The sequence below is a fragment of the Mus musculus genome, chromosome 11 (genome assembly GCF_000001635.26).
Source record: "Mus musculus strain C57BL/6J chromosome 11, GRCm38.p6 C57BL/6J".
In the NCBI taxonomy this organism is placed as follows: Eukaryota; Metazoa; Chordata; class Mammalia; order Rodentia; family Muridae; genus Mus; species Mus musculus.
In genome coordinates, this window is record NC_000077.6 from 75,025,946 (window position 1) to 75,046,073 (window position 20,128).

The 20,128-nt window shown below is 41.4% G+C and overlaps 1 protein-coding gene across 4 annotated transcripts in view; it reads left to right on the top strand.

Moving 5' to 3' along the window:
• Positions 1–20,128, top strand: part of Smg6 (Smg-6 homolog, nonsense mediated mRNA decay factor (C. elegans)) — a 238,595-nt gene that overhangs the window by 100,092 nt on the left and 118,375 nt on the right. For all 4 annotated transcript variants that reach the window (NM_001002764.2, XM_011248660.2, XM_011248659.3 and 1 more), the window contains 2 exons: positions 12,668–12,784; positions 15,923–16,091. In NM_001002764.2, coding sequence (NP_001002764.1) covers positions 12,668–12,784; positions 15,923–16,091 — 286 coding nt within the window. The remainder of the gene's footprint in view (positions 1–12,667; positions 12,785–15,922; positions 16,092–20,128) is intronic.

Genomic DNA, 20,128 nt, shown 5'->3' on the forward strand with positions numbered 1-20,128 from the left:
GGGGAGACTAAAAACTTCTAAGAATTTCAGGTGTTGGACAAACTGGCCAGCACTTGTCCATCTTTTATATATTATAGCCAGCCAGATGGTTGCACAGTTGTATTTTATGCCTTGTTTTACATTTTCCTTGTTTAAAAAAAAATGAGAACATTTTCATCTATTTATTTGGCAATCATGTATTTATTTGCTCAAATTTCCATTTATTATTTAAGCTAAAAGAATTTTTGGGTCTGGAAAAATAACTCAGTGGGTAAAATGCTTGATAGGTATGGATGAGGATCTGAGTTCTACCTCTTGGAACCCTTGTAAAAGTCAAATGTAGTGGCATATATCTATAACTGTGCTGCTAGAGAGCGGAGACAGGCCTAGCCCTCCCAGAGGGATTACTGGCTAGAAAGTATTGGCAAAACTGCAAGCTCCAGGTTCAGTGAGTAACCTTGTCTTAGAAAATTAGGTGTAGAGCAATAGAGAAAAGACATCTGACACTGATCGAGGTTCCGTATGCACTAGGAAACATATGCACATACACATACTATCTATCTATCTGTCTATCTATTTATATATATATATTTATATACATATGCATTTATATTTATATATACATGTATATAAATATATATGTATATTTACATGTATATAATCTCAGAAATTTTATACAAAATTTTTGGGACAGTATATGTCCTGAAACTCACTGTAGACCACCAGGCTGGGCTGTAAGTCACAGAGTTCTGCCTGCCTCTGCCCCTTGAATGCTGAGATTAAAGCTCAGCTTCTCGTGAGAACATTTTTCTTTGTCTTTTCATTTTTGTCTTTTGAAAACAAGCATTTTATCTTTTGATGAAAACCCATTTAGTTTTTTGTTTGTCTTTAAGTTTAATGTTACAGATATAGTGCCAATTGCTATTCTTAAAGGATTGCAGCTGAGCTACCAATTTTTTAAAAATGCATCTCAGTATGTGTCTGAGTAATGATACAAAGATGCAATAAAAATGTACAAGCAATTTTTATTTATGAAGAAAACATTGCTAAGACTCCAGTTTTAATCAACTTTTTTTTTCTTTGACTGCCTTTTCTTGAAAAATACATATACCATTGGCTTGAGATTTGCCCTTTTGCTTGTTTTTTGAGAGTCAAGGCATGGTTGCACAGTTCACTTAGTGTTTCCTACTGGCTGTCCTTGTCATCTTTCTTCCCTTTCTCACTAGCTTCTCCTCGTGCTGCTGTCCGTGCACTGTACCTATCTGATGAGTCATAGTCTTGCTGAAGGAACTGTCTTGTTTTAGTCCCTGCCCATCAGGTGCAGGGTCTATCTTCAGTGAACCTTTCCTTTATCTTATTTTTTTTCTGTTGCACCTGACATTCTTTTGCTTGGGCCATAGGATACCTGGACATCGCCTTCATGTCAGGCTGCACATCACAAAAATTATAACCAGGCAGCATCTGGACAGGGTTACCAACCACTGCTCATTGAGAAGCTGCCCTCCAAATCTGTAAATTACCTTTTTATATTTCTAAAATTAGTTTCTGACATCCTGTAACAAAATCTTTTAGGGGGTTTTCCTTTTGTTGTTTTCTTATTTTAAATTTTTTAGTTGGAAATAATCATAGATTCATAGGAAGTTATTTTAAAATGTACAAAAAATTGGGCATAGTTGTAGTCGTCTATTAATGTACACCTTTAATCCCAGCACTGAGAGATAAGAGAGACAAGCAGCACCTGTGAATTGGAAGCTACTCAGGGCTACACAGCAAGACCATGCATCTAAAACACAATTCAAGGCATGGAGAGATGGCTCAGCAGTTAAGATCATTAGCTGTTCTTACAAGAGGACCAGGATTTAATTCCCAGTGTCTACGTGGTGACTCACAGCCACGCCCAGTCCCAGGGGCTCTTTCTCCCTCTTCTAGCCTCTATGGGTTATGCATTTTGGTGGTTTACAGACATTGAGGCAGCATACCCATATACATTAAATTTAAAAAACAAGAGGAAAAATACAAAGCCTAAATAGGATTGTCCACATCTTTAATTCCAGTTTTTAGGAGACAGAGGCAGGTGAAATTTGGTGAGTTTAAGGCCAGCCAAGCTGCATACAATAAAGTAAACAGAACAAGAGCAACAGAACGAAAGCCTACTAAGAGATCCTGTGTACTGACGACCCCTTGTCCCAGTGTGTCCTGAGTAACTTGAGTTTATATCAGATCATAGCACAGTCTGCAGCTTTTACCTCGCTTATGTGTGTTTCTGTACATACAGGCTCATGAATATATGTGTGGATAGTTTGTGTGTTTTCTTATCACAATTGTAGTTTCATGAACTATTCCAAAATTGATGTACAAAACTGTTCTATAATTATAAAGCTCCTCATTGTTTCTGTTTAGAATTTTTCTCTTTCTTCTGTCCTTAATTATTAACTCTTTCCAGCCATGAATCTCTTTTCACCCCAATAATTAGATTATTTAATAGTATATAAATTGAATTACATAATGTATAGCCATCTTTTTTTTTTTTTTTTTAAGTCAAGGCCTTATCTAGCATAGGCTGGCCTTGAGCTTGCTATGTGTCTGAGGATAACATTGAACTTTTACTCTTCCTGCCTTCACCAAGTGCTGGGATTACAAGCATGTACCAACTCACACTCAGTTCTAGTGTGTAACCTTTTCAAGTTGGATCTATCTGAGCTTGATTTTCTGAAGGTGTGTACATCATACTGCATTTACCAGTTGCTTATTTCTTTTTATTGCTAAGCGTACTTTGGGTCATGAATGTTACACAGTTTCTTGAATTCTTCACCTGTACAGGAACATTTGGGTTATTTCCAGTAAGGCTGTTATGAATAAAAAGTGTTATACATTTTGTAAACAAGTTTTCATTTCTCTAGATTTATCGGGAGTTAAATTGCTAGATATTATATCGTAAGGACTATTTTAGAAGAAACTGCCCAACCATGTTTTAGAATAGTAGCATGATTTCTTTTACATTCTTGTCCATAACATATTCTCAGCATTTAACAGTTTGGTGTTATTATTCTCTTTATTATTTCAACCATTTGGATAAATATACTAATCTCATTGTTTTTGTTTTCATTTCCCTAATGTCTAATATTTAACATGTTTTCATGTGCTTATTTTCCATTTAGTAGGCAATATGAAATGCCTACTCATGTAATTTGTTCATTTTATAAATGCACTGTTTGTTTTCTTGTTATGTTTGTAAGTTCTTTATATAGTCCAGGTACTTCCTAGTCTAGTGGTTGGTGTTTGATAGATGATATAGTTTGTAATTTCTAATCTTTCTCTATAACTTGCCATTTCATTTTCTTCATAGGGTTTTTTGTAGAGCAAAAGGTTTTCACCTCTTAAATTACTTATGTACCTTTTATTTTTATATGTATGTGTGTGATTGCATAAGCTGATATGCCTCACATACACGCAGAATCTTGTGGAGTAGAGGGCATCAGAATCCCTGGAATTGGAGTCACAAACAATGGTAAGCTGTGGGTGCTGAGCCAGGGTCCTCTGGAAATTCAGAAAGTGCTCTTAATCGCTGAGCCATCCCTCCAGCACCATAGTGGTAGTCTTCATCTTCCTCCTCCTCCTCCTCTTCCTCCTCTTCATTTATTTTTATGTATATTAATGTTTCACCTGCATGTTTGTGTATTTTTCTATGTAGTGTGTATGTGCCTGGTGCCCAAAGAAGCCAGAAGAGGGTGTCGCACCCTAAAACTGAGTTACAGACTGATGTGAATGAACCACCACATTGATGCAGTAAACCAAGCATGGGTCCCTGCAAAAGCAGCAAGTCTTCTTAACCTAGTTAGTTAGTTAGTCAGTCATCCTTTTTGAGACAAGGTTTCTCTGTGTAGCCCAGGCTGTCCTGGAACTCAGAGATCCACATGCTTCCACCTTCCAAGTGCTACAATTAAAGGCGTGTGCTACCATGTCTCGCAAGATTTTTATTTTTATATGCTAAATCTATCAGCTGTTCCTCTTCTGAATTGGGACTTTAATTTTAAAGTCTTAGAAACCCACACCTTTAATCACAGCACTTAGGAGGCAGAGGCAGAGAGGCAATAGGACCTGTTTAAGTTTCTGGCCAGTCAGGGATATATAGTGAGACCTTAATTTAAAACAAAAAAAAAAGGAGGAGGAGGAAGAAGAGAAGAAGCAAGAGGAAGAGGAGGAGGGAAAAAAAAGACAAGCTGAAGAATGTTTCCATGCTTAAGAGCACTTACTGTTCTTCTACAGTAGAGTCTCTTCTAGCTTCCATAGGCACTAAGCAGTAACATAGTGCATAGACATGCATACATGCAAAAAAAAAACAAACCCTATATTAATTAACTAAAAAAATATTTTTTAAAAAAGATTTAGCTGGGCGTGGTGGTGCATGCCTCTAATCCCAGCACTTGGGAGGCAGAGGCAGGTGGATTTCTGAGTTCGAGGCCAGCCTGGTCTACAAAGTGAGTTCCAGGACAGCCAGGGCTATACAGAGAAACCCTGTCTCAAAAAACCAAAAATAAATAAATAAATAAATAAGTTTGTTTATTTATTATTTATATGTAAGTACACTGTAGCTGTCTTCAGACACATCAGTAGAAAGAAAGACTTTCTGGTCTTAAAAAATAATTTCTAAAGGAAAAAAGAAATATATATTTTTTTAAAAGATAGAGGAGGAAGAGCAGGAATAGAAAAACTATCTTTACTTTGAGCTGGCACCAGCCATCACTCCTCTTCCCTTTTGATTTGCTCTTCTGTGAAACTTTTTTTTTTTTTTTTGCCCATTTCTTTAGATGTCAGTATAGGAGTGATGCCTCCCATAAAATACTCAGTAATGTTTTGAGATAACATATTTAAATGTTGTGCACCTAACTTTTACCTCACTATGTCTTAGATGCTCTGATACAGACCTCATGTGTTGTGCATACACATCACATGTAGCTGTGGTAGACTCGTACTGTGCATAGTTAAGCCCACAGGTGAGACAGGCATGTATCTACTTGAGATGAGCAGTACAGTTCTTGAGCTTCCTCATGGTTCTGATTATCAAGGGTGTAATAATTTAATGTTACTTTGTCCTCAAGGAGCTTATAATCTCATTGGTAAAACATGCCACATACATAAAATACTAGGGTAAGGTATTGTCTGTTAGTGTGCATCAGAGTACATTGTCTTCCACATTTTTCTGCCCTTTGTATTATGTGCATTGAGCAGCTTCTGGGTGTTGTTGATAGAGAATGTGTGAGGGTAAAGGGGGCTATACAGAGACTTAGGAGAAAAGAGTCATGTGGGGATATGTAATTAATTTTTATACTTTCCCCAGTAAACCATCGACCCTTTTTATGATGTCATGAGGGATTCCTTAATTTTGCAGCTGCTTCCTGATTACGTCAGAGAGGAACCTCTCACCCTACAGCCTAGAGCTGTACTCCTCCAAGAATTGGAAACAAATGAAGTGCTGAATATCTAATAGCTTCCACAGGGATAGCCAGTTCAGACTTCCCAGGCCTACTCCAGCAACTCTTCCCCAAGTATTTCTGACCCCCTGAAGTGTCTTTGTTCTGGGAAGACAGGATTTGGCCCAAAGCCAAGTATGTGTGTTTGGCAGGGAGGTGGTGGCTGGGGACTTCTTGAGACACACTACTTCCCTGTCTCCAGGTGTTCTGCAATCCTGGGTCTCTGCCCCTTTCCTGCATCTCCTTTGATGGAGGTTATCTTTCTTGAGTTTTCCAGACTTCTGGAACTAGAAGACGGTCCCCTTTCCCAGTTGTTACCTCTTTCTTGCCCTCCCCATGTCATTTGTTTTCACTTTCTCCCACCCTCCTCCTAGCGGACTTCTCACACTTGCATGTCACTTATTTGCTGTTATAAGGGTTATGAAATGGTCTTTATACAAAGTTTCTTTATTGGTGTTTTTAGAGACAGTGTGTCTTGGAGCCTTGGAGCCTGGGTTGGCTCATGTAGCTGAAATGTAACCTGAAGTTACTGATCCTATTGTTTGTAACTCCCAAATGCTGGCATTATGACCATGTTCGCCTATGCTCTGTCCACATAGTTATGTACTTCCTCTTCATTCAGACGCATTTGTGCTCGGTTAGCTTTTCTAACTGCCCCTACTCCATTACCCTTTTCTAGCTGCCCTAACCTATTGTGGTGTTACTAGGTTAATGGTGTGAGTATGAACGTGTCTGCAATTGAATCCAGGGCCTCACGCTTGGCAAGTAGTCCTCTACTGAGCGATTATACCATCAACTCTTAACTAGATCAGTCTTCACAAAATGTCCAACATAGCTTCATTCATGAAGCTTAAGTGAGTGCTCTCTTTCTGTCTGTTGAGGTCAAGTTTCTTTCAGCATTGTAGGCTCTGTAGTTTTTGGCTCTTGTTATGCTATAGGCAGACTTCATTGAGTGTTTTGAGCATTCCAGCATGCATCCCCGGGGTAATGTACACAGTCCCTCCTGTGCCATCCATTTCTTTCAGTGTTCATATCTTACAGCTCAACCTAGAAATGGTCTCTTTCATTTAAAATCTTTGATAGATAGTAGATGAAAATATTTTCATTCTTTTCAGAGACAAAAGGTGTCTATTTCCCTGCTCCCCTATGAGTTGTCTTCTTCCTTAGATTATCACCTTCCTGTGGGCAGAATCCTATTGAAATTTCTGTTTCCTCCAATTGCACACCTAGATAAGTATTTTTTTCAAATAATGGGAGAGGTTATTTTGGTAGGAATTTTAAATGCTCTTTTCCTACACATCTACTACTTTGAAAAGAACTTTTACAAAAAAAGAAGATGAAGAAGAAGACATTGCCTGTGACAGTTTTACAGTCTTGTAAGACTCAACTGAAGCATCAGGTGTTTCAATTAAGGTTCATCATAAGGAAACTTTCTCCGTCCCTCTGTCTGACCTCTTGACTATACCCTGTTTATGGGATGTGTCACAGCTTGTCTTAGACTGTGTTAATCGAACTCTTCCACCATTGTCATTGTATGTAGCTTGGGTCTATCAGTGTTCCATTCTTCTGACTCATTGATTCCACGCTTAAGGGAATCAAATGCCCAAGGGCAAGAACATCTTTGCTTTTGATCTGAGATCTTACTGCTTCCTTCTACCTCCTCCTTAGCTAGCCACTGTCACAGAGAACTCTGTGGCTCAAGCAACAGCAGAAAGACACTCTCTCTGCCCACTTCCTGTAGACAGGGAGCTTTGGGTGGGCTGCACAGGAACTATGCCAGCCCTGCATCTAACTGGTGACTGACGCATGAGAGAAACAGCCTGATGTTTGAAAGATACAAAAGAGCCAACAAATTACCTCCAGGTGGTGCTGGCTTGGAGGTGGCTAGCTATTCATTTTCTCTGAGAGTAGATGGGGGTGGGGAATCAGTGAAGAAGTGGTTGACTGAATTTTTCTTTAGTTATTATTAGTAATGTAGCCAATGCACTAGTTGCTTGTCTGTGATAGAATGGGTGGTGGATCCAGTGTCCTCTGAATCCTTCCCACTGCTTTCAGGGTAGCGAACTTACATATCACTCACCCTGAGCCAGTCTTTCATTACTGTTCCCATCCACTTGTCAGGAACTGGCTATGTGTACTAAGAATTCTGCTGGTTTCACTGTTGGCAGGCTTTTGTCTGTCACCAGCCAAACCCCATCCAACTACTAGGGTTTTCTCCAAATCTCTCCCATACAACGACTTGGTACCTTATCCCAGGAGTTGATCAAAACCAGTAATTCTGAGTCACTGTCTCTTGGCTGGGCTTACAGGTCCAAGCAGGTGGGCCTGCCTCTCTTCTGCTCCCCTCCTATTCCCTCCCCACCTCTCTGCCTCACTCCCATTTCCTGCAGGAGGATGCTTTGCCATCCTGGAGCCATCAGGCACAGCTTTGCTTTGGCAGCACCATTGCACACACACACTGGTGGGAGAGGGGACGTGTTTATCACTTTTCCTGGAGATTATCTGTTTAAGCACTTCTCTGACAGTTACAATAACAAGGGCAGTGTGTTGTGTTTCCAGCAGAAGGACACTTGCTGTTGAAAGATGTATAGCACTAATTAGAAATACATAACATCCGGCCACATGGCAGCCTTCTCCCGGCCGCCCCATTTCCTGATTTCATACAACTTTGACGACAGTTGGTTTATGTTTTCCATGAATATGTTCTCAAAAAATAAAAAATGAGAACGTCTCCCTGTTACATAGGAGCAAGAAGAACATTTCTGCCTGAGAGCAGGTATTTGGCCACAGGAACACTGGGAAGTATGGTCACTTGCCCACTTGTAGGAGGGACCAAAACCAATTTTAGACCTCAGCGGACTTTCTTGGTAAGAAATATTTCCGGCTGACATCCCTAGCCAAAACCATCCCCCTAAATCCTTAAGAAAGCCTGCTTTTGGAAAGAAGGGGAAAGGCTATTTCACAATGTTAATGAGTTCTTCAGCTCATGTCAGCCTCTGCTACCTGACACAAAGCCAGAGGAACCATGCAAATATCAAGGCAAACAATGCCTTTTCCTCCCCACCCACATCACTTGCTGGTCTGAGTGCCAGCACAACTTCAGATATACATACATACATACATACATACAGACAGACAGACAGACAGACAGATAGAGATATAGATATGGATATATGGATATATAGATATATAGATATGGATGTTCATTAGACTAGACCTAGATTCCTAAATCTAGTCCTAAAGTAAGTGGGCTCTGGACCGTCTAGATGTTGTTTTCCTACCTACTTTCATAAATGAATACTCTCAGGGAGTGGTATCTTGACATTTCTAGCTCATAATGCCTGTATGAGGCCAAGAACATCCTGAATATACTACACACTCAATACATTTTTTTTCACTTGAAATGTATTGGGTCCATGGTTATCATAGTTACTTGGGTAAATGGTAATTCTAGTCAACCTACTAAAAGATCCTTTAGTTACAAAACCCACAATTTATTTGTAGCTATGTTCTCTACTGAATTTAGCATATCAAAGATGCTCTGTATGTGCTTGTCTTATGACCAAGCCATGGACACAGGCCTTTTGTTAATGGTTGCCAGATAGCAAGGCCAGTCTAGGGATGACCAAGACCCACACATTCTTAGATAGCTTGGGATATGTCTACCTGCTTAGTTAGGGAAGAACACCCCTTATTTGTACCTTTTCTTCACCTAGAGCACCCATATAAGCAGGCAGTGTGCTCTGGAGCCTTTGCCTAAGAGAACATGGTGATAGAGAGGTTAAAATAACCATGCAAGGCAGCTGCAAAACTGCCTTCAGACTGATGTCCATTTTTATACCAGAGGCTCCTGTTTTTACAGAGCTTCCATACCTGATAGCAGTACCCAACCCATACTGTTTTGGTTTTTCGAGACAGGGTTTCTCTGTGTTCCCCTGGCTGTCCTGGAACTCACTCTGTAGACCAGGCTGGCCTTGAACTCAGAAATCTGCCTGCCTCTGGGCATGCGCCACCACGCCCGGCTCCAACCCATACTCTTGAGAAGACACAGATACCATTGCTTGTAAGCAGTTCATTCTTGTTGTGCACTAGCTCCCACCCTGAACTCTGAGAAATAATGTAGCTGTTTATTATAAAACTTAAGATGAGCTTGGAGAAAGTCCTCACCCTCTGCCAGTTATGTTGCTAACGAGAATGAACTTTATACCCAGTTTGTGGAACAAAGACTTCTTCCTCCATCTCTGTAGCCTTTGCAGGTAACTTCTGCCTAAAATGTCCAATTGATCAGTGGATGTTAATTTTATCAAGTGTTTCAAGCTACCAGAATGTGGCCTCTACTCATCCTCTCAGCTTCCTCTCTCCTGGCCTTATTCCTTCACTTTGGACTTTGTTGCTTCGTAAAGGCACACTACAGTAGTGGCCTGCAGGAACCCACATTTAGATAGAATGGGATTAACAGTGCTGCTGCCTATGGCTTAGGGAGCAGGGAGACACTACACCTTTCCTTGGGATGAGTTACAGGTCTTCCTCTCTCTGCTCATATCCTTTCTCCTCTTGATGCTTACATGCTTGTTATCTTTGTCTCTTTTTTAAAAAAAAAATATTGTGTGTGTGTGTGTGCTTGCACTTGCATGCAGGCGCAAGCCTATGGGTTCACATATTATAATGCAGGTGTTGGAGCCAGAGAAAACTTTCCAGATTCAGTTCCCTCTTTCCACTACAAGGGTTCCAGGAATGTAACTCATGTTGTAGGGCTTAGTGGCAAGTGCCCCTACCCATTGAGCCATCTCACCTACTCTCTTGTTTCCTATCTCTTTAAACAATGGCTTATCTTAGCATAAGACTAGGAGTGATGACTTACTTATTCTAATCTCATGGATTGTTACGACTTCCTTACAGCCTGTCACAGTTATATTTATTGTAAAGGGTGACATTTGGGACCATTGGGCATCTGGAAAGATGATGGAAAGACCACAATTGAAGGATTGCTCCCCTTATGCTATTCATATGTTGAGCCCTTCTAAGCAGCACCTGGCTTCTCACATCCAGCACTTTGCAAGTGCTTTGGAGTAGGCATTGTGTTCTTCAGTCATTCTTGCTCCTGTGGTGTGAAGACTTAGGAATAGCCATGGTTGTGTAGTGTCTCCTGGAGTAACTTGTTTAGGTCCTTGGCAAACTAGTAAGCTGGCAGGTCAAACAAAATGCAGGCAGGGACAGAGATCAAATGTGTGGATAATTATCCTTTTAACACTAGGAGCTTGAGTTTTCCTGTGAAGGGGATCATCAGATTAGCTGCTGCCAAAGCTGGTGAGTTTGGCCGGCCACTGTGTCCATCTCCCTGTGTGTGCTGGGTGTCTCCCCTCTGAGGCTGAGGCTGAGGCTGGACTGCTGCTCCTGGCATGTTGTTATTGCCTCATAACTGGATGGGATGGCAGTGAAGAGATCACTGAGAGTATGTAGGTAAAGGCAGGGATGTGGAAGTATTATGAAGACTAACTCTGCCCATCAACAAAGTGGCTCCTCTCAGTGACCTAAAACTAGGTGGAAGTTAAAGCCAGGAAGTAAGAGTGAGAAACCAGGGTGCTGGCGTTAGAAGCCAGATTTACTTTTTAACCCGCTGTTGAGGGGCGGGGGAAACTAACACTGATCTAGTACATTATGTAATAAGCATTGTTTTTGACAAAGGTAATTCTCTCAGCAAAAATAAGTTAATGTGTTTTTGTGTCTCATGTGTGCTGTCTTAGGATGAGGAATATAGAGGGCCTAGGCCTGAAACCAAAGTTGGTGATCTAAGAAGATAAATTGTAAATGTGTTATTGACTGTGTTCCTGCTAATGAAATAAGGTTTTGGTACTATAGCTTTATATTATCAATAGCTAACTAAAACAGACTCTGCAACTCCAGCTTATTTTGTGCACTTTGAGGTAATAGGACTTAGGGGAAGTGATGTGATAAAGAATTTATAGAGGTGGTGAAGGAATCATTTTTCATCGGTGTATAACCTATGATGAGCTGCTTATGCTCCACTAAATAATAACCTATACCCATGCTCACACTAGCTACTTTAATAATAACCTATACCCATGCTCACACTAGCTACTTTAATAATAACCTATACCCATGCTCACACTAGCTACTTTAATAATAACCTATACCCATGCTCACACTAGCTACTTTAATTAATCTTGGTGGGTCACTGAAAAAATGGAGGGCGGAGTAGGGAGGTGCACATGATCTAAATGCACTCATATATGGTTACCAAAGAATAAATAATGTTTTTTGAAGAAATGGCAGGGGCTGGAGTTTGGGTTTGGAGGCTCACAGTGTCCGTAACTCCCAGAGGACCTGTCTGGCATCCCCAAGCCCTAGCCATGCACATCGTCTGCACATTCACATGCAAGTGAGGCACACATAAAATACAAAGAAATCTCTAAAGCAAAAAAATTAAAAATAAAAGATAGGAAAATAAGAGGGGGACTTGTTGGGAACTACAAGGGGTTCAGAGGGACTAGCAAGGGGTAAGAGAGGGTAAAGAGTGAATATACTCAAACTACATTATGTACATGTATAAAATTATTTTAAAGATAAAATTTAAAACAAGATACAATTGAGTTATGTAAGATTTCACCTTTTTCCAATGATCTAACGTTGAGCATTCTAGAAAAGAAAGTGACTTTGTGGTATTGCCTTCTTACATACACTCTCTTTGCTAGAAATTTCTCACACCGTGTAATCTAGAAGAACCTAGGGGTTGGAGAGGTTGCTCAGTGGTTAAGAGCACTGGCTGCTATTCCCAAGGACCTGAGTTTAATTCCCAGCCCCCACTTGGCCGTTCACAACTGTCTATAACTGTCTAGTTCTGAGGTATCTGACACCATCACACCATTGTATATAAAATTAAAATATGTATATGGGAGAGACTAAAATGGAATTGTGTTAAATTTTATGTAATGAGTGGTACATTTTTAATTAAAAATAATAAATTAAAAATTTAAAAGACTTGCATAGGGGATCTTGTGATATCAAGCATCCTTCTGTGTGCAGGGCATGCTGGCAAGTGCTATATATATAATATAAAGTCATAAATCTACTTCAAGAGAGCTTACAACCACCACCTGTCATTTTAGGGAAAGAAAACAAAGCTGAGCACTGTGGTCAGGGAGCAGAGTAGCACTTGGCCCCTAGAGTGTGATGGAGTTTCCTTTGCTTCTTTGCAGACTGCTTCTCAGAGGAGTGTCGTTCTGTGATCCAGGAACAAGCTGCATCCTTGGGCTTGGCTATGTTTTCTCTACTGGTCCAGCGCTGCACATGCCTACTTAAGGACTCTGCTAAAGGTAAGCAGGAGGACCCCTGGCCACTGGGTTTTCCAGTTGCCCAGCCCTGTCCAGATGAACCTTAGAGTGCTGGTGCTCAGTCTTCTCTCAGCTCTTCGGTCTGTTTCCTTCCAGCATGTTCTTCTCCCTTTTGTTACATTAACCAGCCCATCTATGCCTATAGTCTGATGGCCTGTCAGGTCCTCTTTCTTCTTTATGACTCTCTTCATTTCCTTCTTTACTTTAGTAGTTAGGAATTTCATCCTGCCTGTGGGCTGTTATGTGAGATCTTTGTTTATTGGCTTTGTTTTCATTCATTCATTCATTCATTCATTCATTCATTTATAGACAGTCTCTCTTAATGTGTAATCCTTGTTGACCTGGAACTCTCTATGTAGACCAGGCTGGCCTCAAACTCACAGATCTGTCTGCCTCTGCTTCTGGGATTAAAGGCGTGCACCACCACACCTGAATTTTTATATGTTCTTTTATCTTTAAAAAGACCTGAAGAGGTTGGGCAATGGTGGCGCATGCCTTTAATCCCAGCACTTGGGAGGCAGAGGATTTCTGAGTTCAAGGCCAGCCTGGTCTACAGAGTAAGTTCCAGGACAGCCAGGGCTACACAGAGAAACCTTGCCTGGAAAAAAAAAAAAAAGACCTGAAGAGGGACTGGAGAAATGGCTCGGTGGTTAAGAACACTGGCTGTTCTTTCAGAGGATCCAGATTTGATTCTCAACACTGATGTTAGCTAACAGCCATCAGTAACTTGAATTGCAGGGGATCTGATGCTGTCTTCTGCCCTCTGAGAACCAGGAATGCAAGTGGAGTAGACATATATGTAGGAAAAACACCTACACACATTACATATAAAAACAAATACAAAGGTCTGAAGACTACTTATGAGTCTTCACTTTTTTTTTTTTTTTTTTTCTTTCGAGACAGGGTTTCTCTGTATAGCCCTGGCTGTCCTGGAACTCACTTTGTAGACCAGACTGGCCTCGAACTCAGAAATGTGCCTGCTTCTGCCTAGTGTTGGGATTAAAGGTGTGCACCACCACGCCCGGCGAGTCTTCACTTTCATTTTCCTATCTCCCCAGTGCAAGGGACTGAACAAGTTTCTTTATGTTTTCACAATTTTATTGTTTTGTTTTGTTTTGTTTTGTTTGTGTTTCAAGACAGGGTTTCTCTGTGTAGCCCTGACTGTCCTGGAACTCACTCTGTAGACCAGGCTGGCCTCAGACTTAGAAATCCACCTGCCTCTGCCTCCCAAGTGCTGGGATTAAAGGCGTGCACCACCACTGCCCGGCAATTTTCTGTTTTTATGCTTTTTTATTTCTGTCTTTTTGGTATGTGGTAGCTGCTGTACCCACCGTGGACTAGCTATCTTGAGCTCACTGAACTAAGCAGGTGCTACTAGCCCTCGCCTTGAGGTATCATACCAGATCCTTTATATTTTACCCTAGAATTCTACCTTATATCATTGTAGCCAAGAAAGGTAGTAGTAAAAGCATACCTTCCTTTTGGTTTCTGTATCAGTATTTGCAAGCAACAAGACTCTTCCCTCTGTTGTCTCACTACACCAGTGTTGTGAATGCCTCCTGCTTCTAGAGTTGCCTTTTATTCAAAGGTAGGAACAATTTATGTTGAAACGACTTCATATTTACAAAACAGTTGAGTTTAGTGGCTTATTACCATAAACCCAGTGACTCAGGAAATCTTAAGAATTCCAGGTCACTCCTGGCTATATAGAGAGGGAGTTTGAGGTCAGACTGGACTACATGATACCCTCAAAAACACAAAAATAGGGCCAGCAATATGGCTTGGTAGGTCATAAACACACACACACACACACACACACACACACACGCACACACACAGAGTAATAATAAAATTCAAATGGATAATGTAAAACATTATCTAGACTCCCAGCTTTTTCTAGACTCCCAGGTAGTTAATATTTTACTATGTCTTTAAACATGCACATGTACGCTTATTGTTTTTGTTCTGAACCATTGATCTTAGGCTGAAAGCATGATGGCCCTTTGGCTCTAAATACTTACTTTGTATTTCTTCACACTAAGGATGAAATCTTAACAGTACCAGAATCTGGGAGCTAAGGATGTATTCAGTGGTAGAGTATTTGCCTAGCATTTACAGACCTAGGTTATATCCTTAGCAAAACAATAAGCAAAAAAGAACAGTTGCCAAATCAGGGGTTGGAGCTAGAGCAATGGCTCAGCGGCTAAAAGCACATATTACTGTCAAAGCAGAGAACATAAGTTTTGGTCCCAGAACTCACATTCTTCACAGCTGCCTGTAACTCCAGCTCCAGGACATCCAAATGTCCTTCTGGCTTCCAGAGGCACCTGCATTCATGTATGGATGCCCACATATAGATATATGCAAGTACACATAATTAAAAATAAAATCAATTTAAAAAACAAAAATAGAAAATCAGTGCTGATACAGTAATATCATTGAATATATAGGCGTAATTCAATTTGTACTTATTTCCCCGATAATGTTCTTTGTTGAGAAAGAGGCATTTAAAGTCACTCTGTAGCCCAGTCTGACTTCAAGCTCAAAAATTCTCCTGGCTCAGCCTCCTGAATACTAGACTCAACAGGCATATGCTATCATGCCCAACTCTGACAATATTATTTGGGCTGCAGGGTCAAGGGGTGGAGTGTTCTACCCTAGGCTCTAATTTAGGATCACACACTGCATTTAAGTCTCTTTAGTCTCCTTCAACCTATCTCTCTTTGTCCTTCATAACCTTGACATTATTGAAATACAAGCCTTTTATTTTGTAGAATATTCCACCATTTGGGTTTTTCTGATGTTTCCTTCTGATTAAGTTCAAGTTTTGCAGTTGTGGCAGGAACTCTGATGCCATCTTGGCGCTGTGCTAAAGGGATTCTAAAACGGTGAACTGGAGGCCAGAGTGAAGACTTAATGCTGGAGCCCAGGAGAAAGACAGCTTGCTGGTTCTCTCTCTGTCCCACTTTCAGAGTCCCTGAGGGGCTGGTGCATGGCCTCACCTTTGAGTCCTACTCTCCTATGAACTCACTCTCCCTCTGCTAAGAGGTTGCTGCTGTCTCAGCATGCTAGTCTTCACTCAGCACACATAGGCCCCGTTCTCATGCCTTGTCTCTGCAGCTCAGCTGTCCTCTCCTGAGGACCAAGAGGACCAAGATGACATCAAGGTATCTTCCTTCGTCCCGGACCTGAAGGAGCTGCTCCCCAGTGTGAAAGTCTGGTCTGATTGGATGCTTGGCTACCCAGACACCTGGAATCCTCCACCCACATCTTTGGATCTGCCCTTGCAGTAAGTTGGCCTGCCAATTCTTCCACACCGTGACAGTGGTTTTAGTGTTCCTAACCCCCCCCACACACACACACAAACACACACCACCACCACACACCCCTCTATGCCTAGTCCTAAGTCACTGTCTGCTTCCTTTTAACCATTAAAGTTTCCTTCTCTCATCCTCATTTGAAGCTTGAGTTTTCCATTCCCTTGTCACCTGTCTTGTCCCTGATGTTGTGGGTTATTTTGGCCTATTGTCTAATCCTTTCCTTTACCTTGACATCTCCCCTTTTCTCTTGCTCTATGGCTGTGTCTTGTTTGTCCTGTTCTTACTTTCTCACCTCACTTCATCCTGTTCTTTTTGTTGATGTTCATACTGCTGACGTGTGTGTGAGACTTCACCTCTCTGCCTACACTTCAGTTTTTCTTTGCTAACTGGTCTCACTTCTTCATCTTCACTTGTGGCATTTACTGTGTGCTGGGGATGAGTGGGTACATAAGCTCTCTTCCTCTTCAGTTCACTCATTCCCTGTCTTCTCACCTTGCCCTCTGTGTAGTGTCTCTCAGGGTATCTGTTGGGGTAAGGTGTATTGATCTGAGGATATATGATATTTGCATAGGTGGTCTATATAGATCTGTGTACTTGTAGGGCAGCGATTTTGTGGGGCTTATTGATGTTTCAGAATAATAGTAAAACATACAATGGAATTTGCCATTGTAACAATTTTAATGTTTATGATTTGTTGCCATAGATTACATCCAGAGTTTTATATAACCAGGTGTGTTCTTTCTTTGTCTGTGTTTGGATTCAGTCTTCTAGCTCTGCCAGTCAGAGTACTATTTGTACTTGTGTGTCTGTGGATCTATGTATCTTAGTGTCTATCTGCACCAAGTATTAAGTTCTGTGTTTTTACTTCTGTGTGGTTGTCTGTCTAAGGACAATTCAGAATGCCTATCAGTGACTGCCTATGTGGCTGTATGTGTTACATCTGTATGATATGTTTTTTGTTTGAGCCTATGTCCATTTGCATCTGTGGTTTTTGTGTCCTTAAGTTTGTGTTTAGGTTCATACATCCATCCTCGTAGCAGTCTATTCTGGTGTCTGAATCTATGGCAATACCTTTTTTTTTTTTTCCTTTTTATATTTATTTATTCATTCATTTGTTTATTTTGTGTGTGTGAATGTTTTGCACACATGGTATATCTATGCACTACATGTATACTTGGTAACCATAGAGGTTAGAAGAGGGGATTGGATCTCCTAGAATTGTAGTTGTGGACAGTTATGAACTGCCATGTGGGGCATTGAAAATTGAACCTATGTCTTCTGCTTGAACAGTAAGTGCTTAGCTACTAAGCCATCACCTTTTCAACACCTAAATACGTTTTCAAAAGTCCATGCCTTTGCCCAAATTTATATATTGATATGATGTGTTTGTTGATTTAATCGTTTTTGTGAGCTAATATTTGTCTCTGTTGGATGAGGAGTCTGTGTGTGAGGACTTGTCTGTGTCTTCCTGTCTGTCTCAGCTTGTCTCAGCTTGTTTCTACTTGCCTTTTTTTGTCTCCCTTTATTAGGGAGACAAACTGCCCTACTACCCAAGAATGATACACATTTTAAATGGCTTGAAAAAAAAATCACAAGAATACTAATTCAAACTTAAGAAAATTACATGCAAGTCAGAGTTCAGTAATGTTGTATGTGAGCACAGCCAGGTTGTTTATTTTTGGTCTATGGCTGTTTTATTTTATATCACAGCAACAGAGCTGAGTTTTTGCCATAGAGACTGTACAGCCCACAAAGCCTACATCAATGACTCCACAAAGAAGACCTGACCCTCGATCTCTCATTCTTTCAGTTCATATTAGCACAGTTATATCTGCATGTAGGTATCATCTCTATTAGTTCTTTCTCTCCACCCCCCCTCCTTTCTTTCTCTTTTCCTTCGTCTTTCCCACTATCTCTGGATCTTTCTTTATGTCATTGATTTTTCTCTCTGATCCACTCACCACTCAGTCTCTGACTTTTCTCTTCCCATAGGTGTATGCAGTGAACACTGTTTTAGGTTTTGCAGGCTATGTAGCTGTGTGATTTGTGTTTTGGAACAAGCATAGGTACCTAATATTTCATCATACATGTCCAGGGCTCTTCTCTGGTAGAAGCAAACACTAGAGGGTAGAATGTGAACACCTTAGCTGCTGCTGGGAAATGAGGAAGGGAGTTTGTCTGGGTTGGCTGCCAGGCATGTATATCTCCTAAACTCATGGGTGACCCACAGAGGGAAGGCTGCAGCAGAGATTTCTGGTCAGTAGTTTCTGAGCTCCCTGTGTGGGCTGTGTAGTCTTGACTCTTCGCCTGCTTTCCTTTTAAATTGTTTCCTTGTACCTCACCCCAAGAGGCACCCCTGGACTCCCGCTTTCTCTGGTTCCTCCCTAGCTCTAGCTTTGTAACTGTATGGACAGTCCTCCCAGCATCAGACAGCTCACACACTTCCTGTGAGCCTTCCTAGGTTTCCAGAATTTGTTCCAGACTGGAAGTCTCATGAGCAGGGTTGAACCCTGAGTTGGGCAGCTGGAGTCTCACAAAAGAGCTAACAGACCTGCTGGCCAGGGGCAGCTGTTTCCCAGCAGTGATCCCTGAAGAGTTAGCATGTACAGTCTCAAGTTTTTAGGCTATTAGTCTGTAATGTGGGCGAGAAAATTTGCAATTTGGGGGGAAAATAGCTAGGAAAAGACAACTTTCTAAGTATCTACACCACTGCTTCTGATATGGGAAGGGCCCTTGAGTAGTCTTTTCTTCTGTCAGGGACAGGGAAGCAGACCATCTGTCCCTAGAGCTTGAGTCTTTCTGGGTTACCTTAGCCCACATGCATAGGTCCCTTAGCTCTGGTCCACCCGTCTTGGGCCGTCAGGTTGTTAATCCTTCTGTAGCTCTTCTCCCCTCATCTTTTCACCTCCTCCCCTCTTTGGCTTTTGTTTGGCTTTGGAAATGCAGAGCTTATACAGGAAATATCGGGCTTCATTTGCTTGAGGTGCTGAGCCTGTTTCCCCTTTGGATGTTGGAGCTGACTCTGTGTGCCCATCTTTTTTGGTTTTACGAGACAGGGTTTCTCTGTGTAGCCTTGGCTGTCCTGGAACTCACTTTGTAGACCAGGCTGGCCTCGAACTCAGAGATCCACCTGCCTCTGCTTCCCGAGTGCTGGGATTAAAGACGTGCGCCACCATGCCCAGCTGAGCCCATCTTTTGACAAGGACTCAATCTATAGCTGGACACATGAACTAGAAGGGCATGGGACACATGAATCCTACTTGCTTCATTTATTCAGACTTCTTCACAGGAAAAAACCAAGTCTGGCCCATTACTATATTGAATTTGCCTTCCCAGTAAAGATTTGTAGCTTAAGACTCTTGTGAATCTAGGCAGGAGATATGTCAGTGTGGTTAGGATTTAGGTTCCCTTGTTCCTGTCTTCTCCTTCCTCCCCTCCCCCTCCCATCATCTCCCCTTCTCTCTTTTCCTCTCCCCTCCCTCCTCTGCCACTCATCATGATCAGCAGCTGACTGTCTCCAGAATGCAAGTTTAAGTGTCAAGCAGCAGTTGCTATCCTTGGGCCTGACCCCAAGGCATGGTCATATAAGGACTAAGTTCAGCAGAGCAAACCTTGTGTGACTAACACTAGGGGTAGCTCCATTTTCTAGCCTTAAGATCTGAGCATTAGAAAGGTGGATTCACAGTTTTAATTTTCCTCTTTCCTAATTTTTTCCTATAACTGGCTACCTAAGTACTCCCAGTAAATACCATGTTTGATATCATTGGCAAGCTTTGGTGGCTCTGTCCCTTTCAAACTTGTGTCTTATAGTCATCCATCCAATCTATGGACACCTTTGGTTATTGAAACAAGGTTTTTCTCTATAACCTGGCTGATCTGGAACTCACTTTGTAGTCCAGACTGGCTTCAGATTTGTGGCAATCCTGCCTAACCTTGAAGTACTGGTATTACCGGTGTGAGTCACCAGACATGGCTTTTATGACGTCTTCTTTTGAGGCTATAGGGA